Source organism: Helianthus annuus, chromosome 5 (assembly GCF_002127325.2).
Source record: "Helianthus annuus cultivar XRQ/B chromosome 5, HanXRQr2.0-SUNRISE, whole genome shotgun sequence".
NCBI classification, from domain to species: Eukaryota; Viridiplantae; Streptophyta; class Magnoliopsida; order Asterales; family Asteraceae; genus Helianthus; species Helianthus annuus.
In genome coordinates this window covers 21,760,334-21,786,039 of record NC_035437.2, presented here as the reverse complement: position 1 = coordinate 21,786,039, position 25,706 = coordinate 21,760,334, and the positions used below count along the sequence as shown (strand labels likewise).

Genomic DNA, 25,706 nt, shown 5'->3' with positions numbered 1-25,706 from the left:
CACAGCTCACAGCGGCAGTAGCAGAAGCCGAGGTCTTGGGGACCGTGGACATACTAACACTGGAACCAGGACATGACAACGCCACGGTCGGCACAAGTGTTGGTGTAACAACCCCAGGTGGCACTCCCACAGAGGTACCTGCACAATAAACGTAGCGGGGGTTTAGCAACATGAAAACTAGTATGCTACAGTGGCAGTCAGTTAATAGATACCTGTTGGGAAAGCACAAGCAGCCTGTACCGCCTCAAAGGCACTTAGAGTAGGTACGACAAAGGTTTTTCTTTTCTTAAAGGCACGACCTGGACTGGTTAGATCGGTGACCAGGGGAACATCACGCCCAACACTGGAAGTTTCCTCAACGGAGGGCACACCCCCATGGATCGCTGTGTGTTTCTTCCCGGTAAGCTTTATCCGGGTAGGTTTTTTCTCCGACACTGACACGGCGGTAGTTGCCACACCTGACAATTAGGTGACGTATGCTGTGGGATCCGCCGGTACAGCGGGTAGAAGAAACTGCTCAAGATGCACCCTTAGCACATCTGGCTCTCCTTCGTCCAACACGCGGTCGGCAGGTTTCAACGCGAGATGCCGAGGAGGATCAATAAAGTCAAACATACCCCACTCCCCTGTGTGGCATATGGGGAGTTAAAAAAAAAGAGCAAAAACACAGCTAAAATAGCAATGCACGACAAAGTAAACATACCTGCATCGTCCCTTTGAAATGAGGGACAACGCTTGATATCAGGCCACAACAAACTCATGCCGGCCATCACCAACGCATCTTCAGGGATAATCGTGCACTCGAAGGGGCGGCCACACAGCTTTATGTACAGAACATTTGACACGTACGCATCCTCAGGAGGAACATCGTCTTTCACTTTATCCTTTGGCCCTTTCTCTCTCCAGTGCATTTCCCTAGGGATAACAGAGGCATCAAGATAGAAGAATTTTTTCTTCCAATCTTTGTCCCTCGAACTGGTAGGAATATCCCTTAGGCACGACACGTCAGTATCCCTCCGGTCGAAGGTAAAGAAAGGGGATTTCCACACAAGCACAAAGAAAGCCCTAAAGACAACCAGTTCTGGGATATGGCCCAGTGCTATGCAGGCAAACTCAAATTGCCGAAGTTTCACTAAACCGAGGGGATGTATTTGAGAAATGTGAATACGGTAAAAATCAAGCACCGATTTCAAAAATTTAGTGATGGGTAGCCGGAAATTGCAGAATTTGAAAAAATCACTGAACAAAGTGATTTTACCGGCCTTCAAGGGGAATGCAGTGTCGGTTTTGGACGGCAAAACAGGGTTCCATTCGGCCCTAATACCATAATCATGAACAAGGTTGTTGAAGGATGTCACGCCCCACTTACAAAACAATATGTCTGTAGGGGCGGCAGCGGTGGAAGACGATTCGTTGGTTTTCGAAGCCATTGATTGGAAAGAACAACGAAGGAATGATTTGGGGGAGGAGATTTGAACTCCTACATAAAGAGTTGTTATTTATACGCAAAGGCAACTTTTCAAATTCAAAAAGATGTACGAACGGAAATACGTGTCCATATGGGGTAAAAACAGTGGTCACTAACATGATGACCCAACTGTCACATCCTATATTTTCGCCGTCATTTCCCAAAACCGTAACGGTATATAGCCCAATGAATGTAGCAACAATCATAATACACTAACTTTTTCTTTTTTCTCTTAATCCGACCTAATGGATTTCTTTCCATGAACTCGGTCTGGGGGGACATGACGAGGTGTGACCCGCATCAGTCAACCCGACCCGGTTACAACCTATTATATTAATATAAATACAAATGATTATTCTAGAACCTTCCATATCTACATGGACGTTGCACAACCAAATCTCCAACTTTTCGGGAAGATCGTGTAAATCTCTAACTTATTGGAATATATCCTAGGTTAAAGGAAACCCTAATGGAAAACCTATAAATAGAGGTAAATGTATAAGGTATGATCATCTTGCTCTCATACATCTTCTTCTCCAAAACTTCTTTCATAAACCAATACTTATTCTCACGCCGGAGGGTGGTTACAGGAATAACCCCATTCCTGTAACGAGTCCTAACGGTGTTTCTGTTTTACAGCCAAGCGTTCGGGTCACTAATCATTGAAGCCGTAGGTGCTGCATAGGTCAGTGTTTCTTCAGTGGTTATAATCAATCCATTAATTATTATTTGTTCATTCAAGTTTTATCTAGTTTTTAGAAGTTAATTTTTTTAGTAATCTCTTATTTATAGGTGGTTGCTTCAATGGATTGGCCCGAAGCAACAAGATATAAAGCAGTTATATCTGCTCAAAGACATAGGCAAGAGATTATTCAAGATTTGTACACCACAAGGGATGGAGAGCCAGGAGGAATGATTATGTAAGGTTTAGTTGCTTTCATAAAGAATATTGGTTGGGATTTCAGTTAGATGTGGTTTTTACATCTAACATGTTTTTGCAGGGAGCTTTTGCAGTCTTTTAATCGGTCAACCGGAAGAGCACCTGAGCGTATTATATTTTACAGGTATGACGACTCATTTACTCCTTCTTCCCTATACTAAACATTAATCATTGATATTTCCGAGTAATTAATAGAGACGGCGTAGGTGAGTCACAGTTCCATAATGTTATGGTGACTGAAATGGCCAGGATTCGCTCGGTAGGTTTTTGTGTTTTTCTTTTTTTCTTTAAATATATATCTATACAGACACATACATACAATGTGGTGGCTGTTTCTTCAGGCTTGTAACACAATGAAGTATTACCCAAGTTTTACATATATTGTAATGCAAAAGAGGCACCACACTTGTTTTTTCCCTGCTACTCCGGAGAATGTTCTCAGGAATGGCAATATCTTTCCAGGTTTGTAATTTCTGATTTTATCAAGCTGTATAATTTCTGTTTTTTTTAATCAAGCTGTATAATTTTTGGTTTGTAAATTCTTCTAAAATACTTTAAAATTTTTCAGGAACTGTTGTCGATACACACGTGTGTCATCCACATGAATTTGACTTCTATCTGTGTAGCCATGCTGGCACTAAGGTGAACTGCTCTTTAATTGATGATTTTTATAGTTATAGTGGTTTCTACCAGTTGCCCAATCAGTGGCGGATCTTGCCCGTTGAACGTGTCAGGGCCGAAAGACACGGGCACTAAAAAAAACTCGGGCAAGCCCGGGCCAAACATAGTATATATAAAACATTTCGATCGAAATGCAGAAAATTAGCACTACAGCCGAAAAATTTGCCCGGGCCGTGGCCCTGCCATAGCCCTTCTAAGAACCGTCCCTGCGCCCAATGCATTATCATGTGCTGTTTGATGAAAACAACATTAGTCCAGATGACTTGCACATGTTCACTTACCATCTTTGCCACACGTATATTAACTAACCATTTAAATAATTTCAACTTCCTTGAAAAAAAATCTTACACAATCTGTCTTTTAATCTAAACTTCAGATGTGTTAGGTGTTCACAATCAGTCGCGCTAGATATGTTCTGTTTTTGTAATTCGTCATTCTAAGTTATAAGAGATTCTAACTATCACAATATAAATTTGCATCATAATATAAACTTGCATTTTGTAGTCCCTCCTGCTTACTATGCAGACCTGGCTGCCTACCGAGGTCGTTAGGCCCGGAAGGAGGCCACTTCCACCTATTCATAAGATGGTTTGGGGGGAAATACCAACAACACAAAACATTTGTTTTTGCTTTTGCCAAATATGTTGGATTTGACTTACTTGACCTACCCGTTTTTAACTTTTGAGCATTTGAAAGAAAAGGTTTGACTTTTGGTAGCATTATTTGTTCTTTAGCCTCTTGATTTTGGTAGCATTATTTGTTCTTTAGCCTCTTGATTTTAAGAAACTGCTTCTTTGCAAAGTGAAACCCGAGGTAGCTTCAACACAAATTTGATACCTTTTTTTTTTCTGAAAGTAACACCCTCGGGCCAGTCTAATCTACCATTTTTCACTTCTGAGCGTGTTTCCTGGTGAATATGATCCCCAACCTTTAAGAACTAGCCCGACCTGACCTGGGAACCGGGAACGAATTTTGATAATTGTAGGGCCTGAAACCCTATAGTGATATCCACCTTCATTCGGGTCCTACGCGGATCTAAAGGTTCCTGGACCCATTCTTCGGTTCGGTAGAACCGTTTGCTAAAAAAACCATTTGCTGTTTAGGTTTTTTTAGGTTTTTGGGTGGGGGATGGTTTAGGTTTTTTTTTTTTTTTTTTTTTTTTTTTTTTGGGGGGGGGGGTGTGGTTTAGGTTTTTTTTTGGGGGGGGGGGTGGTTTAGGTTTTTGGGGGTAGGGGGGTTAGTGTAATTTTGATAATTACCCTACACGACCAAAATTACTCTACATGAACTTTTATAAAATTACTCTACAGAAGGTCAAAATTACTCTACTAGAGTAATTTTGAAGTTGCTGATAATTACCAAAATGTCACCGCCACTTTTTTTGACTTTCTTTCAATTCGTACGTTTCGTACGTTTATTTTATTTTCACGGGAACTTAACTCAAATGTTGGAACACAAATCACATACATGCATACATCAAGTTCTCGCATACAGTCTATGCACATCATTATAAAACATTAAAACGATTCTCGTTATTCCAATATCTAGCCGGCTGTTATAACCGGAACTGATTATACAAAAATACAAAGAACCAATAACCAACGGTTCTGTCCAACGGTTTATTTAATTCGTGAAACGCTCACCCCTAAGCGTATACGATAAGAAATAAGAATCAACTTATCTCTAACAAGAATAGTTAGGGATCAGTTTTTTGACTTACATTTTTGCTCTCGTGTGTGATTGATCACCTAATTATATGTAAATCTCGGAATTAAAGCACCGATTACCCTTTGAGAATAAATCAAAAAAGTTTTTCTTTAGAGTGAATTGCAAGGATTGTCCTTTATCTTTATACCCATTTGCAGGCGCTGTCCTTTATGTTTAAAATTGACGAGTTTTGTACTTTATGTTTTCAAATCATACACGTTTTGTCCTTTAGCCCTAACTCAGTTAGATTTTTCTGTCAAATTTGGTCATGTGCAATACACATGAGGATAAAGTTGTCTTTTCACCCTATTCTTTAAAAATACATATAAAAGAAAAAAAATATTATATATATCATAACAAAACTCTCTTCTTCCTCAAATCTCTCCCATTTAGAAATCAAGTTCTCAAATTAAAAAATACCTATACAAGTTCTCAAATTTAGAAATCAATTCAAAGATAAGGGTGTTGTATAAAATTACTCAAAAATGAAATTGACGCCTGTATACAGTTTATCCAAAATCAACCAAACCTGTTATCAATCCTCTTATCCTATCGCTTCATTCCCTTTCGTCTCTGTCGAGCTCTGTTGTAATGGCGTCTTCAGCACTCTCCACAGTCACTGAACGCTCCTTCTCTTATCCACCACGCGCCACCACCACTCTATCACCCTTCTCCCCCAAACAAACCCTAGAATTCCCCCTCCGAGCCCCCAAATTCAGCCACCGGTCCACATTCTTCCGCCCGGTCGCCGTCGTAGCCACCGATGAGAAGGTTGTCCAGCTAGGCGATGAAATCTCAAACCTAACCCTAGCTCAGGCACAATCACTGGTTGAGTACCTCCAAGACAAGCTCAGAGTCACCGCCGCGTCATTCGCTCCTGCTGCCGTCGTGGCCGCACCTGGTGGCGCCGGAGCAGAGGCGGCGGAGGCTGTGGAGGAGAAGACGGAGTTTGATGTTGTGATTGATGATGTTCCGAGTAACGCGAGAATTGCGACGATTAAAGCGCATTTTCAAATGATTAAAGCGCATTTTCAAATGATTTAGTATCATCGTGGATAATATCTTCTGATGAAATCTCCCCATCTTTTAGATAAGCTAGCGCACATGCAATCATACTAGATAATTCATTTCATAAACTGATACTATATGATTGCTAGTAGCTAATGGAAAATGAATCTTTGAACCCTGCTCCGTTAGAATTGGTGGTGGTGGGTGCTGGATGATGTGTTGCAGATGCAAACCCATCGATGGGGTGAAAAACTGAAAATGGTGAAATTGAAGGGGAAGATTGGGGGATGAGAATGGTGGGATGGGAAGAAGAGGGTTTTCTTTATGATATATAATCTTTTTTTTCTTTTATATGTATTTTTAAAGAATAGGGTGAAAAGAAAATTTTACCCTCATGTGCAATGCACATGACCAGATTTGACAGAAAAATCTAACTGGGTTAGGGGTAAAGGACAAAACGTGTATGATTTGAAAACATAAAGTACAAAACTCGTCAATTTTAAACATAAAGGGCAGCGCCTGCAAATGAGTATAAAGATAAAGGACAATCCTTGCAATTCACTCTTTTCTTTATAAGACATACCAATGATGAATGCAGAAGACCGAATACCGATTGCTTGAATCAGACTGCATCCCGAAAGCTTGAATCAGAGACGTGAACGTGGAGATCCTATTGTTCAAGGTTCAATTTTAAAGTTTTTAGGTCAAACTGTTAGAAAAGGTCGTTGGTCATTGAAACCCAACGGTTTGGTCATCTCATGCGATTAAACTTGGAAGCCGAAGCAGATGATATCGTGAGGCAGATAAAACATGGATTTACGGTTAAAACCATATAGATACCTAGCAATAACACCCGTACGCGTTGCGGCGCGGGTACACCGCAAGTATTGAACGGGTTAGTCCATATGTTATGTTATGCGTTAATTATATGAAAATGCACATTTCGACGTATCTGATTGAGCTCAGCGTGATCTATATAAGTATTGCGATTGGATCAAAACGTAGAGTAAATCGAGTTTATATCGTACAATCATAACGTATTATATGTGACCCGACTCATACATAGAAAACATTAACGAGTATAAAGGAAAACCCATCACATATAATCAAAGGGATTAATTAGTGCTTCTTAAAAAAGGGGAAAAACACAATATGAGTCCACTAGGTTCGAAACAAAATTTACGAAACATACATAAAAAAGCGCGAAAACAAATTGTATTTGACCTGACTCGTTTTCCAAAAAAGTTTACGTTGAAACGTACACCAACTCGAATTTACAGCAAAACACGTAGAAAAATGGTTTTTTTTTAAACGAAAACGTATTATATTTGATCTGATTCGTTTCTGGAAAACGTTTACGTCAAAACATTGAGCAATCGAATTTATACCGACACGTACATAAAATATGCACGTAACCATGCCAAGCAGCACCAATGTCACATCAATGCTAGCAACCACCAATATCAGAAAAACTCGTAAAACTAAAATAAGAGTAAACTGCCATTTTGGTCCCTGAGGTTTGGTCACTTTTGGCACTTTAGTCCAAAACTCAAACCTTTTGCATTTGGGTCCCTGTGGTTTCAGTTTTATTGCCATTTTGGTCCAAAAATGAAATCAGGTTATATTTGTCTAAAACAATCCTGCTATTTTGTCCTTTCCTAAGAGGCAAAATGGTCATTTCTTTTTATATATATTAAACACACACCTGTGGTTTCACTATCAGCCACCACCACCAATGAAGAAGGTAAAACCCTAAACCATAGACAATGAAGAAGGGTTTTACCTAAACCATTTACAATCGTTAATAGCGCTACTACCAGCCACCGCCGCTCCCCATTTACTACAAAAGGTAAAACCCTTCTTCATTGCAGTCAGCGACTAAAAACCTGAAACCCCCACTACCGGCACCTACCCTCGTTCCAATTTTAGCTTCAATTCATCGATCTTTGAATCAATTTCGAGATACCCAATTCAAAAAAGTGTCACGCTTTCTTGTTTTAGAAACAAAATCAAATTCGCCCAACCCAGTTAGGGAAAAATGTTAAACATCTGATTATTTGGGCATCCGAACAAGGTGGACGAACAAGAAGATAATATTAAGAGAAGAAAAGATGGGAACTTGATCTGGAGGCCTGTAAATTGGTTTAAAAAGTTTTGTGTGAATTAAGCTGGAGATTTGTTTTGTCTGTGATTTGTTTTCTCCACAGCCGCACCACTTGCGACGCACCGGATTGTAGCTCTATTAACAATTATGTTACGAAATTCATGTTGAAATCGAGTGAGTGTGACGGTGATGTTAGGTTTAGGGTTTCAGAACGAGATTTGATTGCTAAAATGGCGACGGTAGCGGTATACAAAGGATAGAATATCGAGATCGAGGTCGTTGATGGTGGTTACGGTTTAGAAAGAGAGAGGTAGAGGTGTTACAGGTGGTGTGGTGGGAGATGGTTGTGGTGGTGGGTGGTGGCGGACTGGCAGACTTAGAGAAAGAGATTGATGGTTGAGAGAACTGGTATTTATTTATAAAAAAGAAATGACTATTTTGCCCCTGATGAAAAGGACAAAATAGCAGGATTTTATAAGACAAATATGACCTGATTTTATTTTTGGATCAAAATGGCAATAAAACTAAAACCACAGAGACCTAGATGCAAAATTTTTGAGTTTTGGACTAAAGTGGCAAAAGTGACCATACCTCAGGGACCAAAATTGCAGTTTACTCCTAAAATAAATAAATAAGGAAAAAAATAACAATGCATGAAAAGCAGACAAAAAATCATTGAACCACGCACGCCCGTTGCGGTGTGTTAATGCGAAGAAATTAGAATGAAACGTAAAATGTAGAAAATAATAAATAAGTCAATCTAGGACACGCGCGTTGCGACGAATCCGACAAACGTAGAAAATAGACGCGTTGCGATGCGCCTGTCAATCGGAAAAAAAATAGATGAAAATACGTTGAACATCACACACACGTTGTGGCATGTTAACTCGCAAAATTTAAAACGAAACGTAAAACAAAAAATTTGCGAAACATTAAACATATGGAGAACAAAAGTCGAAAATAAAAAAGTGTTGGAGTTTAATTGCAAGAGATGAAAAGCTTTAGGTTAATAGTTAAAAAAGCAAAAGGGTTAAAATGAAAAAGCTGAAAACGTGTGGGTTAAAGGTGAAAAATCACTTGTTTTTTGAGAAACTAACTATGCATGGGGTACAACACCATTAAACATCAAATTGTTTCTAATTTATAATATGGAAATATATGAAATATATATATTTAAACGGTCTGGTATGGTTTTATACAGTTAAAAATTTAGAAACCGTAAACCAAACTGTTAGTTACGCTTTGAAGTTTTTGAACTTGACTGACCGAAAGTTAATAAAGGAACCGGGTGTTAAACCAAATCGATGACCGATTTAAGCTATTTCATGGTAGTTTTTTACAAAATAAAAAAAAAAAATCTTTAACGAAGAGATAGGTTTAGTAGTTTTTTTACAAAATAAAAAAAAATTATAAAGTAAATTTACATGATATTTAGCAATAAGTATATATACATCGAGTTATGACTAAGCAAAGTTAATTTTGGTCGACTAGGGTGATTGTAAATTATGGTTGATGGTCGTCGTTTAGGGTCATTGAAAGCCTATTAGGGTGAGTGATAGTCAATTACGGTTATCGTAGGTCATATAGGGTTATCCATAGTGACTCTGGTGAATAAGGGTCAATTAGCGTTGCTGATGTTTGGTTCGGGTTATATATGTCTTATTAATGCATATTTTGCCTAGTAGTAAGTAGGTTAGAACCCCGTGTGTTACACGGGTTGAATAAATATTAATTTTATATACTAAGTAATAAAAAAGTTACATCTTTAAAAACACGTGCGTTACACAGATTTAATAAATGCGTGTATTACACGGCTTGAATACATATAATGTAATCGGTTAACACACATAGTCGTCAATATATGTTTTTGGAAAATGAACTTTGATGTGCTATATATTTTTTATTATATTTTACTTTGTTTATTTATTTATTATTAGGTTAGAAACTTGTGTATTACATAAGTTATAACATTTTACTTTGTTTTTTTATTTATTAATAGGTTAGAAACTTGAGTGTTACACGTAGCCGAATCAATGAAATATTAAATAGTTATTGATAAGTAAAAACAAAAAAAAAAAGTTAAGAAAAGAAAATTAAATAAATAAGAGATAAGAGGAAAAATGAAAATAATTGTATATTAATAATCATTGAAATTGATATTAATAAATAACCCGTTATATTAAACAATATATATTGATTCTACTATATGACAAAACGATCCATTTGTATTTATTATGTGGATATATTATATATCATCTAATAACTTACATATTGTAGCTTACTGGTATAATAAGTGTATAATCCCTTATCCTGTATAATCTAATCTAATACGCATATAAGTAAATAAATACATGATCATTTAGATGTTTCTTAGCTAAAAGAGCACACAAAAATATGCAGGAATCTTATATGTAAATATTAATTACGGTGAAAAGTATACATACAGACTAATTTATAGAACATTATATATAAATTAACCATTTTGATGTATAGGGATACAAACAGACTAATTTATAGAACGTTATAGATAAATTAACCATTTTGATGTACCGCAAATATCGATAATAAAATGAATTTATTTAAATAATTTGAAGATAATTTTATGTAAAATTAATATATTACCTTTATAGAAAGTTAATAAATTATACATGGTTTTCAGAATAAAATTTAAAGGATAGGATAACTTAGACAATCCATATTGATAGTTAAAAAAAATCGGGCATTGTTTATTTAATTTTCAAGGTATAATATTTGACTTAAGTATATCCAACATCTTAAAGCTAGTATTATTTTTTCAGTTTAATTTATTATTTAATAGCAGAAGGATAAAATGTTATTACGTTTTAATTTGTTGTTATTCTTATCATTAATTCATATTTTATATTTATATAATGAATATTTTTAATCTTTAATAATAATGATTAAGTAGGAGAGAGAGGCGGAAAAAAAATAGATAGCTCCAATGAATGTTGGTGCATCCGTTTGTCGTCTTCGTCTTGTATAGAGCATTAGATTAGGGCACGAAAAACGAGAAAGTGGTTTAGTGGAGATTCCGCTTGAGTTGCTTTTGCTGGTTTCGCTTGAATGTTATTGTTGTAATTCCGCTTGAACTGAACATATACATGTTCAAGCGGAATCAGAAGCCTATAAATAGGCAGTCCCAAGCGAAATCAGGTAACAAGTCCTTCCGGTTTGCAACGAAGTGCTGCCGAAGTGTCGAGTCGCTGTAAAAGTCATTCAATCTGTACAATCGACAGTTTAAAGTGTAATACTTGCTGAATTGACCTCAGTTTCTTAGTTTCCGCCTCTGAAACTGAGATAAACTCTTCTGATCGACTCGTTCGGGTCCGAAAACGATCCTACAAGTGGTATCAGAGCTCAGGAGGAAGAGTTCATACCAATTCAGCTGCGTTTTCTGTTTTTTCTACACCTTCTTTTCAAATTGAACATCATTTCACGGTTAAAATTGGCTCAAAATTTCACTATACACGCGTAATCATGATTTAACATATCCTTAAAAGTTTCAGGCTAAAATTCAATCTAAAACTGGTCATTTTGATAATTCCGCTTGAAAGTGTTCGATTGAATGATGACGTCACAGTGATTCCGCTTGAAGATTGGTCTTGATTCCGCTCAGAACTGTGTTTCCGCTTGAGATTGTATTTTGATTTCGCTTGAAATCAAGATCCCGCTTGGAAGTTCAGTGTGATTCCGCTCCAAATTGTTGAGTGATTCCGCTCCAAAGTACTTGGTGATCCCGCTTGAAAAATCTTCGTGATTCCGCTCGAACCAAGATTTCGCTCGAACCAAGATTTCGCTTGAACGAATATTGTTTTGATTCCGCTTGAATCAGGGGTTTCGCTTGAAAAGAGACTTTGTTTATTTCGCTTGAAAAGTCAGTTTTGAGAATTTTTTTTAAAAAAAAAACCCGAATCATGGACGAGGATTTTTGTAATGCCTTTGCTACCCCGATCACAGTTGCTCAGCAGACGATGTTGGAAAACGAAACAGGAACCATGCAAAAACCGCCCAAACTTATGAACATCGAGGAGTATAAGAGTTGGGAAGAACGATTTGAGAACTGGGTGCAAGCAAACTATCTAGATGCTTGGGAATGTATTGAAACAAAATACGTTAGACCAACAAATGATGATGATGAGTTGATTGGTATCAAAGATCTTAGTCCCGATGAGAAAAAGAAATACAAAAACGAAAAGATGATGATTAGCTTACTGCAACAGGCAGACAAATAGGATATCATGGTTTTACTGCAACACACTGGGTGTGCTTATTCAATTTGGAAAGCATTGCGATCTAAGTTTGTTGGAAGCCAAGAAATGATCAAAAACAAGAAATCACTTCTGAAAAAAGAGTTTGATTTATTTCGTGGTTTGAAAAATGAAAGCACAAAGCAGATAATTGAAAGGTACTACAATTTATTGGTGAACATGAAGAGGGCTAGTATCACCAAAGAGAATGAGGAGTTAATTGAAAAACTGGCTGATGCATTACCACATGAGACTTGGGGTACATACTTGATGATGCTAAGAAACAAAAAGGGTTTCAACAATCTAACCCTGAGCAAGTTTATTGAAAAGATTGAAGCACAAGAAATGGAACAGATAAAGATTTCAAGAATGAAAGTGTTTGATGGTGAACAAGACATCGGTTTGTATTACAAAGCAGGGTTGAATGATAAAACAACCAACATGTCACCAAAAGTTGAAACTGCATTCAATGCAAAGGGTTCATCAAGTGGTTCATCTAAAGGATCAAGCAGCAAAACGAGTTTTTCATCATATCCATCATTTGATCCGAATTCATTAACAACAAAGAATGGCAAGAAATTACAATGCAACATTGTTTTGAATCTTGAGGATGATCAAGATTACACAGAAGAAATTGCAAAAAGCCACATGTCTTTGTTGGGAACTGTTTTAGAATCTTATGGTAGTTTTGTTGCAGGTCGGATCGGGAATCCAATGCTGACTAAAGAGGATTACGATCAGATTGATGCTGAAGAGATGGAGCTAATGGACATAAAAAGGTGTTTGGCGATCGTGTTGAGGAGAGCTGAGAAATTCAAGCAGATCACAGGAAGAGATGATCTCCGTGAGGCTAATGTTTCCACTTTAGGTTTTGACAAATCTAAAGTCACTTGTTTTCGTTGCAGGGAAAAAGGTCACGTCAAGAGAGAGTGCACCAATCGTGAAGCAAGTGGAGCTCAAAATCCATTCAACAACAATAATGATTATTACCGGAAGGCCATATACCATCAAGTTGCTCAACAACCAACTCAGCATCAGGCACAAACTGCACATGGAAGAAATGTGATTGAAGATTCTTCAAAAAGAGCTTATGTGGTGAATCAAAATGAAAAGAATCCATCAACAGGATTCAACTGGGACAAATATATACCAGCTGATGGTAAAGCATGTGTGATTGATCAAGATGATGAAAAGTTACCTGAAGGGTTTAGCTGGGAGAATTTCACTTGGGATGATTATATTCCTGACCAAGCTCTTGTTCACACAGCTTTTGTTGCCCGAGTTGAAGAAGATAGTGATGATGATACTGAATACTATGCTAAAAAGATGAGAGATCATTTGAAAATGATGGCTAAAAGCGACAGGGAAGATGAAAAAGCCAAGAAGAAAAAGAAAAAGATCAAGACACCAGTGAGCAGTGATGATGAAACTCTGGTGGTCAAAAGAAAAGTAAAAGAAGTTCTGAAGTTCAAAATTAATGAAGAGGTTATTGCCAAAGAGATTCCTGTGAACTGTGAAACTTGTGAGATCATGAAAAAGAAAAACAGTGAGTTGATTAACAACATGAACAGGTTGAAGGAATCTTACGATGTGCTGAACAAAGCAATGAACATGTATAATGACACAAGTGAAGAACAGGCATCTGCTATGAAAACTCTTCAAGGAGCATTCATGACGAAGCAAAAAGTTGTGAATAACTACATTGAAAAGTGTGCTGTTCTTGAACAGAAACTGGAGTTGCATTGAATTGAGACTGAGAGGGTAAATAGTTTGTTGAAAAGTTACTCATGTACTTCTTATGTCATTGACAGGATTTATCCAACTATTGAAGGCATGAAGGCATTTGAAGATGATGAAGTAACTGAAGAACAGACAGTTTATGAAGAAAAGACTCCTGAGAAGAAGACCGAGAAGAAGAATGACACAAAGAAAAAGACTGACAAGAAGAATTCTGGTAAGAAACAAGGTGTCAGTTACAACAAGTGTCCACCCCGCTGGATAATGGATATTTGCCCAGAAATCCAAATGATGAAAGAGTCAAAAAGGCTACAAACTTACAGTGGGAGTCGGAGTCCTCAGTCAATTTGCCAGAAAATATTGATGTCACGTTTACATGGTCTGACACTGATCAACAATCTCAATTGATGAAGAAAGTGGTGGATCATGTGTTAGATAATGATGAAACTGAGGAGTCAAAGTCGGAGTCTATGTCGGAGTCAAAGTCCGAGTCCAGCACTCCGGGTCAAAATGAAAAACAGGGCAAAAGAGTCTATGATAAAGAATTCATGTTATCAAAATCTAATTTGAATGATTAAACATTTAAAGTGGCATATACTTTGAATGATTCGCACAAATTATATTCTGATGAGGAATTTCCAATAAGAGGTGTTAAAACTGAAATGATCAAAAAGGTTTTCAAACTAACATAAATCAATATTTCTGAAATAAAAGATTTAAATCTTGCTGATAAACCTAAAATATACACCTCAAGAGTTCAACAAAGATTAAACAAGAAAAAGGGTTACAGTTCTGGTTCTGGTTTTCAAAAGAAACCAAACCATAACGGTAATTTCAAAAAGAAAGGATTGGATTTTACACCAACAGAAAAACAGAAAAATGAAAAATATGTTCGTGATTTTAAATCAAAGGTGACATTTGTATCAGGTACATCTTCTGAAGAAGAGAAAGAAAAGATATTCAGAAAGCAGTCGAACAGAGAGTTCCATGCAAAGAAGCAAGAAGAAATGCAGACTGTGGATCAGAAGAAGAAAACTCGAACCTATTTTAAGTGTGGAAAAAGTGGTCACATTGCTGTGAATTATTCACAGGCAATTCAATCCAAACAGGGAGTTTCTAAACTAAAAGAAAAAGTGGTTGAGTTTGAACCACCAATTGATAGAACAAAATTATTTAAAAATTCAAAATTTGAAATTGGTGAGTGTTCAAACAGGTTTTACAAGAAGAGAGCTAAATCTGACAACCAGAAATGGGTTGTTAAGAAGTCTGTTGATAGTTCTAGTGATGATTCTGATAGGTCAAAATCAGAGGAGCTATCTTCTGGCGATGAATCTGATTCCACAAAGTCAGAGGAGCCACAGGTTGAGGTAAATGGTGAAGAATCAGTTCCAAATGTGGATAATGAGAATTTTCCACCATTTCGGGTTGAAAATTTTAAAAAGAAAATTGGTAAAATTGAGATATCAAACCAATTTTATTCTGACAAAAAGGTTTTCGATGTTGAAAAGGCCTTTAACCCCAAAGTAAAACACATCTTTGGAAAAATGATTGACCGAAAATTCAAAGGGGTTAAAGAGTTCTATGAGAAGAAGATGGGAGGTAAGAAACCGAGTGTTGGTAGCTCGATAACACCCAAGGCTGGTCAGGCTTGGGTGGATATTTTCTTTGAATGAAAAACCTGACTTGCCGGAGCTCCCAAGTTGGTAATCGCGGAGCATGAATCGGCATCTTTCTTGAAATTTAAAAAAAAAATTAAAATTGAGAAGTATGAATTGCCGGAGTTCCCAGGTTGGTAAGAGTGGAACATGAATCGGCATTATTCTTTGTATTTCAATGTTTTTCGTACAAGTGGTACAGAGGTTGGTTCTTACAAAGTGATTAATCAAGGTCATTAATTTGAACTTGATGTAATCTTCATACAAGTGGTTGAAAGACAATATGATGAACCACATCCCCGTTCCTACAAGTGGTAAAATCAACTAAACTTATTTTCTGGAAAAATCATTTTGATTAAAACAAACTTAAGTGTTTTGAAATCTTAATGGGAAAATAGTTTGTTGTGAGGGGGAGTTCTGATTGTTTATGCCAAGTGGATGGCGATTTGAAGCTTGATACAACAGTTGTCAAATTTATGTACAGTTTGTTTTTCAAATTTCTTTAATTGTGTTTGTATTTTAGGGGGAGTAAAAATTTCAGAAAATCCAAAAACATTAGAAAGTTGAAAAAGACAAAAACATGATAAAATGAAAAATGAATTTTGTTGTGAAAAGAGGAAATGATAGTACATCAGTGGACCATCACAACATGCTAAAGAAATGAAAAGTAAAAATGTGATAAACAATCTTACTGCGGATGTGTCAGTAGGTTTTTGCACATTTAGTAGACTGTGACGAGATATAAACCTAAATTTCAAACTTGCTTATATTGTGGGTAACAATTTCTTGGATATATGGGTAACCCCCGAAATCTTGTTTGAAAGGTCCATTTTTCTGAGATACTAGGTCTTTATGCTCAGTGATATCTGGGGTATTATCCCGGGACTTCTTCTGAATGGAAATTCTGACCTAGTCCCTGTATAATACTTTCTACAAACGCTTGAAACATAGCACAGCCCTCAGCAAAAATGATTAAACAATAAAATTGATAATCATTGTTGTTGAAGAAAAGATCCTATAAAGGGGACACACCAAAAGTCGATCCGTCATCTCTCTGCTGAACGGAAGTTCTGACCTGAGCTCTCACGGTTTCGCATCTAACCCCTTTATAGATATCATCTGTGGTATATTCACCTGTAAGACTGAATATTGGGATCTGGATACGGGAGTATATTCAAGTAGTGGGACACGCGAATAAGTTTAAGTGCTTAAGACATTAATCTCGTATCTCGAAACAGTTGAACTTTGTGTGAAAATTTAAGAGGACCAGTATACTGACAATCTAGGTGAATTGTTTAGAACTTAAAATGAAATGAAGCTTAACGGTGTTGGTGATATGTCTCATAAACTGATATGATCCTCTTACACAAACTTTCAAAAATAGTGTCTGTAAATATTTCTTTACTGCATTTCTATAAAATCAAAAATCCAAAAAGATTTTTAGTGTGTTTTAGCATAAAATTTTGAAAAAATCCAAAAAGATTTTCGACAACTGGTGTTGAAGAGCTGATTTTCAAAATTTCAAGTGCTAAACATGACTACAGTTGGTTTGGGAGAGTGTGTTTGAGAGTTTAAATCTTATAAGTGATCATCAAAAGTTTTGAAAATGATATTTCTGTAAGTGGTTCATCAGAGACTATAAATGATTAGATCATTTTGTGATTTTTACAAATAGTGTCTGAGTGAGTTAAAGTTTAATGTTAGAAAACTTATGTTTGTGGTAGAGAATGTGCAGGTTTGAAAAAGAGCTAGGTTAATCGATCCTGAAAAGCTTGTGATTGAAGAAAGCCAGGTTTTCGATCCTAAGCAAAATATGAGTCAGGCAACGATCTTGAACCTGTGAAAGTCAGACTGCGATCCCAGCTGATTGAGAGGGGGAGTCTGAATGACAAAGAGCCAGGTTATGATCCTGATTTGTTACGGCTGACAAGTTTAAAGATTCAACACTTGAGGGAGAGTGTATGCTGGTGTAAATGAATAGAGAAGAAGTCAACATCCGAGAGGATGAGTTTGTTGATGATGAAAGAGAAGAGAAGATAGAGATTTAGGATGCTTACAGCGTCAGATACTTCAAAGAGAAGCCCATAGACTGATAAAGATTAAAGATTCGAAGACTCGACACTGAAGACTCCGTCAACATCCGAGGGGGAGTTTGTTGGTGCATCCGTCTGTCTTCTTCGTCTTGTATCGAGTCTTGTATAGAGCTAATTAGATTAGGGCACGAAAAACGAGAAAGTGGTTTAGTGGAGATTCCGCTTGAAATGACCTCAAGTCAGTTTCAAGCGAAATCACAAGCTTCTTATTCCGCTTGAGTTGTTTTTGTTGGTTTCGCTTGAATGTTATTGTTGTAATTCCGCTTGAACTGAACATATACATGTTCAAGCGGAATCAGAAGCCTATAAATAGGAAGTCCCAAGCGAAATCAGGTAACAAGTCCTTCCGGTTTGCAACGAAGTGCTGCCGAAGTGTCGAGTCGCTGTAAAAGTCATTCAATCTATACAATCGACAGTTTAAAGTGTAATACTTGCTGAATTGACCTCAGTTTCTTAGTTTCCGCCTCTGAAACTGAGATAAACTCTTCTGATCGACTCGTTCGGGTCCGAAAACGATCCTACAATGAATGACACGTGTCCCTTCATAGGTTTCTTTTATTATATAGTACTAGCGGTAAGACCCGTGTGCAAACACGGGTCATTTATTAGAAAACCATGCATAACATATATTGACAGAGAGTAAAAAAATAATTACTGCAGACTTACAAAATTGATATAAATTAATGATTAATAGCTTTATTCAACAACAATTCATTATGTTGAGAACAAACTACTTTACATTACTTTAATGATAGGGTGACTTGGGATTTAAAAATGTTTGTTTTTGTACTACTTTACAAAATTACATAGAATTCAAGAAAACGAAACAACAAATTAAACAGATATTGAGTTATTCAAAGTTCTGTTGAATACTAAATGAGATGTTGACCAAAATTAAAACAGATGTTGACCAAAAGTCAATCAGATATTGACCAATAGTCAAACAGATGTTGACCTTAAACAGATGTTTGGTTTAACGCCACAGATCTGTTTATGGCCAAACATCTGTTTAAGTCCAAATATTTGATATAGAAGGCCAAACATTTGTTTAAGGAAAAACATCTGTTCAAGGTGAAACATCTGTTTATGACCAAACATCTGTTTAAGCACAAACATCTGTTTAGGTCCAAACCTCTGATATAAAAGGCCAAACATCTATTTAAATCTGAACAGATGTTTAACTTAATCAGATCGAATGTCTCTCACACTGTTTTCCTCTTCAAAACACTGTTGAACAAAACATGGGTTTCCATTAACTATTGACCAAAAGTCAAACAGATGTTCAAACCACTGTTTGTTCTTGTATTTCCATTAACTATTGACCAAAAGTCAAACAGATGTTCAAACCCTAGTTTTGACAACATGAAACACAACATCATCATGCCAAATACAGTCATATACATCCATCCATTATTCTGAATTCATAAACCCATAAATGCAGAAGAATGTCACATTTGCGATTAATAAACCAAGTTTCTACTAATTGCAGTTACTATTAGCAAAAAGAAGCATGATATCATCTATATATAAAACATAAAGTGCTAATAACAGTGTTTTATCATATTAGCTATACATAGCAGCAAAACATCAAGTTAATAATTTAAAAAAAAAAAAAACATACAATTTCACCATCAAAAACTTCATAATTATAATATCTGATATCAGAACATACTTAAATGTCGTTGTTAAACTGAGGTAACTTGATTTAATATGATCTTCTGTTCCGAAGACACGCATGTGAAGTGCAACATATCACCAAACCTCAACTTACTCTCAGTCATAAACTTTCGCCAACCGTCCAACGCATCACGTGGCTTCAAATCATTTAACTCCGACTTAACATCATAAACCTCCACAACTCCAACCATGTTTTGAACTTTCAAAGGATGAAGATCAACAGAAAGACCTGCTCGTCTGGCAACTTCAACAGGAAGACGCTACATGTACTGTGTGGAAAAAAATAATAGTCAGACAAATAAACATAAATCATTAGTTTGTTATAAAAAACGGTATACCAGCCTATAGTCTCCTTTGCGATCAAAATGAAAGAACTCAGGGTCGAGAAGATGTCCAGAATGTTTTTTTGCAGTCTTTATAATCTTATTTCTACAGATAAGCTCTTTCTGAACATTGGCAGCTCTCTTCCCCTTGATGAAAAAGTAAACATATACATGTGAATTAAAGGAATGTTGAATATATGAACAAAAAAAAAACAGTTTATATAAGATATACATATTAAGTGGTGAGTATAGATACCTTAACTTTGTGAGTAGATGAAGAACATCCAATATGATCAGTTGTGTCGACAGGTAAGGCAACATTTCCCTTAGTCATATTCTTGACCGTCTCCTTTCTCTCAGAAGTAACTTTACCTTTCTTCTTAACCTGTTGTCATACAGTGACTTTAATAACCATAGTAATATAACAATCTTTAACACGGTAAACTTACATCTTGTGTTTTATTCAATCGTGAAGACATGCGTCTCTTCGACGTGTATTCGGCATTCTTTCGTAACTTCTTCTAAATAATACATTATTGGATAAATGTAACATCAGTAAACAGCATTATGAATAGTTGTAAAAACATTAAATTCTTATATGTTTTAAATTAAAAATAAATAATTTTAATAATTTAGTAAGTACCTGAGTAACAGTTCTTCCTTCACCTACAGACACAACTTCTTCATCCTCATAGATGTCCTGGTCAATATTAATGAAATAATTAATATAATGCTAAAATAATTAGAACTTTTACTGCTAATGCTAAATACATACGTACCTTGAATGCATTCTCAACATAATCAGCCTTCGATATCTCAAGTACACTATCATCGTCAGATTCAGCTTTCTTCGAAAAGCAAATCTCAATCTCATCTCTATAAACTACTACCTCAAAAACAACATCATCAATTCTGCTAAACACAAGCAAATCATCCTCAAGTATCCCAACATCCTTGCACATATCAAGCCATCCTCTAGCAAATACAAAGTTTATATCAACCTTAGACACCTCAACATTCCAATAGGAACCCTTATAACAGATTTGAAATTTGCCACTTGGTGGGCTGTTTACATAAAACTGTTTAATGAAGCAGTCTTCGATTACCTGCATAAAATTAAAAATAATGAATACTATATGTGAAGTATGTAACTTATGAGAATAAGTGCTGACACGTTTAAGATGCAAAAGGATTGAACTTAAGATCAATAGTCATACCGTAAAACCAAATCTTGCATAACGATTAAACATGAAATAAGATTCACCACACATCCCATCAACAAAACATGAAAGTTCAAACCCAAAATCACCTAACGCTTTGAAAACCAACAAAGTATCCCTCGGCAGATTGAGATCTTTAACAACATTGTCCCAACCGTCAGTTATTATTGGTGTTGAATTTTCTGTTCTGACCTTCATAACCCATTTTTTTACCAGACTCATGATAGATTCGCAACTTATTTTTTTGCCAACAATCTCCCCACTTTTGATTAGCAAATGCTATGAGTACATCCTGTATATAATTTTTAAGTAGTGTAAGAAAATATAAACCATAACAACTGTTAAATATACATCTCAATAAAAATAAATTATGTATATAAAAACATTTCATACCAGTTTCAAAGATTCTGGGTTATCAAGAAACTTGACAAATGTAGTATACATGACAAAACCTGAATCAGTAAAGATGTTAAAACATTGAAATTAAAAAGTTGGCTTCAAAGATGAACATTAACTTTTTGTATTAACAGAGTATCTACTGAAATTAATCATAGAAACAGAGTATGAGTTAAAAATTTTCTGCAAATTATAACTATTTTAATATGTTATCAACAAATGATTCAAACACCTAACTAAACCCTTCTTGAATGTATAGCAATAAACTTAAAATCGTATTTGTAGCAAGATAGGATTTGAATTTTTTTTGAATTAAAATCGATTAAACAATATAAAGTATTACAATATGAATTTACATACCAGTTGTTGAAGAAAAAACAACAAAACCTCCAATGATTCAAGTGTAGAAGACGGAGAATAAGAAAGTTGAAACCCTAGAAAATAACTGGGAAGAAGAGATTTTTGAAAGAAGTCAGATGATAGATGTTTGATGTGTAATAATGCTAAAGAAATAATGACAGTTGTGTTTTCGTTTTCCCATATTTTCAACAAATGAAAAATATTTACACATAGACCCATTATTGAATTTGTTATTTACATTTACAAACTTAATAAAAGATGTCTAACAAAATGTGTTTGGAAACCTCTGTTGGCCGTTGGAAACATTGTAAGTCAAACAGTTGTTAGATAAACAGAAGTTATGACAACAGATGATAACTTTCAGCAGTTGTTTTATTTTTAGCTAACAACTGTCCACGTCAGAACCTCTGTGATCATAATGCATGACAGTCAGCAGTCAGCACTATAGTAAATGAACAATCATTAGGAAAAACAGAAATGATGATAACAGACGGTACCATTTAGCAGTGGATGTGTTTTTAGGCAAGCATAAGTTTCAAAAACAGTTGTTTTCAATCAGTGTAATTCAACAGTGGTAAGTCTAACATCTGCTATTAGTCCAATGTAACATCCGTTGAAAACGAATATCTAAATCCGACCCACTTTGAAATTTTGGATCCTAATCCTTGATAGGGAAATTTTTTTCGCGAAATAAATAATCGTTGAAAGATATTATTTTTATAAAAATAACCTAGATAATTTTGTTAGGGTTTCCAATTTGTGTAAGGTTAACTAAGTTATATAAACTAACCAAGTTTAATTACCAAATTGATTGACTTTAAACTTAAGGGGTCTTTGTGCAAAATTATAAAATTTAAAACAAAAACATGGGTAGTGCCCAGACTCGAACCCAGGTTCCCTCAAAAACAAGCAAGACAACTTAACCACTCCACCAGGATCTTCTTATGGTTCAAGCAAGATACCTTTTAAACTTTAAAGGAGCGATAATTTCGATTCTTCCTTTTAAACCAACAGTTGCCGCCAAACCCAAAACAAGAAATAACACTGTTTCCTTTCTCACGATCACTGATTCATCGGGATTTATTCCCCGTGTTTCTTTTTTTGACGTAAATCATGAACCTAGACTCTTTATAATGCACACACGAATCAATCACAAGTTGATTTCCATAATTTATGAGACGAAACGTGAAGAGTTTATCATCCTTTCCTTTTCGGCTTGAACTTGATTGACGAGATGGAATAAAATTACGCGTTTCCTATTTTGCCTTCGATCAAACAAGCCTATAAATATCTCCCTTGTCTTCATTCTTAAGAGCCATAACCTTTCTCTTTTCTTTCTTGAACCGCCGCAAACAACCACGGCAACCACCACCACTTCACAACCTGTTCCGAACACCACCACACACCATCCTCTATCTCTCACTCTCACGGTCTCGAAGTTCACCGGAGATCGGAGTTCCATAAACCACCAGTCACCGGAGTTGGAGGTCTCGCCGGAACCGGAGTCACGATGGAGTCTCGTACCTGTTCATTTCGAAACCATGTTCGGCGCGAACTCGACTCGTCATTTTGTTCGGTATAAACTTTTTCTTTTTTTTTCGATTCTATCCATAATAACTTTTATGTTAACTGTTGGTAATATAAGAACCAAAGAAACAACAGTTAATGATTGGTTCTTTTATTTTCGTGAAGATGATGTTATATAATACACAACTGGTTTTAAAAACAATCGTATTCCAGCACCATCACCAACTGTTTCAGGGCAATGTTTTTTTTATATATGTGTGCGTCAAGTAAAAAAAAAGGAAATCTTCTTTATGTATTCATATGCATTCGTTGGGATTCAAACTTGTTTTGTCAAAAAATCAAAGCATATCTATGTATACAAACTGAGTAAAACAAGTATGCCATTTAACATGTATGGTTAGATTTAAACATTCTATTTAATTAATTAATTAAATAAAATATTTGATTATTTTAAATGATTCAACGTTATCAAAACCTAAAATTTAATAGAGACTTTTCTAGCTTTTGTTATCTAAGTAAAAGTTATAACTTTATTTTATGTAGAGACTAATCCGCAAACGGTTTGTTATAAATAAGTATCATATCAAAATAATTAAATTGTAAATCATAAACATTGGGGATTATAATTAATCTACAACTAATAACGAGTTCATTATATGTTATTCTGAAATAATTAGGATAATCGCCTGGTTCGATCTCTTGGATTCTCCATCTTTACTCGTGCGTTATTACAAGAAATCACAACGCAATCAATGTGAGTATACATGACCCATTTTCTATTTTCCACTTTTGGGTGCAATATGTATTCTATATCAAACATCACAATCACATCAAACATTTTACGCACACTCTATCCTTACCCTATGTGATACATTTTAATCATGTTAGACACGTTATGCTAATGTAAACATTCATGACTATGTGTTCATTAACTTCGTACAAGCCTCCCCTAACAATGGTAGTGCTATAGGTTAAGAAACGCCCCTCTCGTTATATTAACGGGTATTGTTAGGTTAATCTATGTTAAAACCACCCATATTTTTTGGGTAGGCACGTTAATTGCGTTAAACTTTGGTTTGGACACGTAGAGTAACATCGTTTCGAGTATATACTGTTGACATGATATTGTATTCCACATTTGGATATGAGCAACATTTTAAACACGTACTATGCTATGTATAAAAACTTGTATACTCGCCAACATGCTTTTTGTTGACTTTATTTTAATACATATTGCAGGTTGAATGTTCAAGAATCAAGAAACAAGCTAGGATGGCTTTAGAAACCCATTTTAGCATTTTAGTTAATGATTGAATTTATGTTTGTTTATTTGAGACAATGTACCTTACTTTAGAATTTAATAAAATGATTTAATTTATATTGTCACAAATAGTGTTATGTTGCTTTGAGCAATTTGTTCGTCTCATCCCGATGTTTCCGCCATCGGTTGGGGTGTGACAGATTGGTATCAGAGCCATAACTATAGGGAATTAGGTAGGATTGCCATACTTTTCCCTAGTCTATAGTAGGAGTACTCTGATACCAGATTGGTATCAGAGCCATAACTATAGGGAATTAGGAATGCCTTGCCTAGTCTATAGTTTAGGAGCTTATTCACTATGTGTTGCTTAAAACAACTTCCTTTCTATCTTATTTGATTCCCTCTACTTTCTTTTGGACTCTTAATATACACGCCTTTCCTAAGGCTAACACAATACACACTTGGAAGACACTCTTACAACACAATCGAAATGACTTATCAAGATAGGGGTGATTCCCACACTTGATGATGATTTTCACTCAGCTGTACTTTGATTTTTGCACGAAATCTACCCTCAAGTTAGGAGTGACATCCAAACCTTGATGGGAGCTTTCCATTTCATATTCCAGTGGACCCTTATCTTAGGATAAGTACCAACCACATTAAGGTACGATGTTATCAAGTTAGAGGTGATACTCGCATCTTGTTTAACTAGTCCCACTCCTCGATTTTCGCTCTCGCCAAAGTTTCGATTTTCCCAATCGATTAAGGACGTGTAGTAACTGGAAGGACAAATATCGTTAGTCGCTCCTCGATGAGAGTATTTGTCCATTAGGCCAAAGCACGTTTCCTTAATTCGAAAAGGACTTCGATTCACTTTGGAATTGTCGTATGTTACGTTCCGTGACAATCCATGTTTTACGTTGAATCTCTTTTATGCTATCTCAATTTTCATGTGTTTTACATTTGTACGATACTAGTCGTTTACCCGCGCGATGCGGCGGGAAACATATCACTTAGGTTGGTAAGTTTAGGGCTATGTACAGGGCGGTTCGGTTTTGAGCCATAACCAAAACCAAATTCGCAATGCAAAGGAAAAAACACAACACTTGTTGGTAATTCTAAGGGTGTGCATGAGAAGGTTCAGTTCAGTTGGGTCATAACTAAAATTTAAATTTTCGGTTAAGGTACTTCAAAACCGGTCATGGGGATTTAAAGAGTTTTAAAAAATGTAAACAAACCGAACTGCGCCAAGCCAACAAAAGCACAACCATAAGCTCA

General features: G+C 35.9%; 2 protein-coding genes across 2 annotated transcripts; both read left to right on the top strand.

Annotated features, from left to right (window-relative positions):
* Positions 1-2,003: 2,003 nt before the first annotated feature.
* Positions 2,004-6,737, top strand: LOC110940146 (protein argonaute 1C-like). The gene is made up of 7 exons (XM_022181706.2): positions 2,004-2,153; positions 2,261-2,388; positions 2,470-2,532; positions 2,604-2,667; positions 2,750-2,870; positions 2,977-3,050; positions 6,403-6,737. The coding sequence occupies exons 2-7, from the start codon at positions 2,273-2,275 to the stop codon at positions 6,448-6,450; spliced, it is 486 nt and encodes a 161-aa protein (XP_022037398.1). The 5' UTR covers positions 2,004-2,153; positions 2,261-2,272; the 3' UTR covers positions 6,451-6,737.
* On the top strand, positions 5,292-6,047 carry LOC110940147 (50S ribosomal protein L12, chloroplastic). Its single transcript, XM_022181707.2, has one exon. It carries the CDS (start codon positions 5,388-5,390, stop codon positions 5,838-5,840), a length of 453 nt encoding a protein of 150 aa, XP_022037399.1. The 5' UTR covers positions 5,292-5,387; the 3' UTR covers positions 5,841-6,047.
* Positions 6,738-25,706: the final 18,969 nt, after the last annotated feature.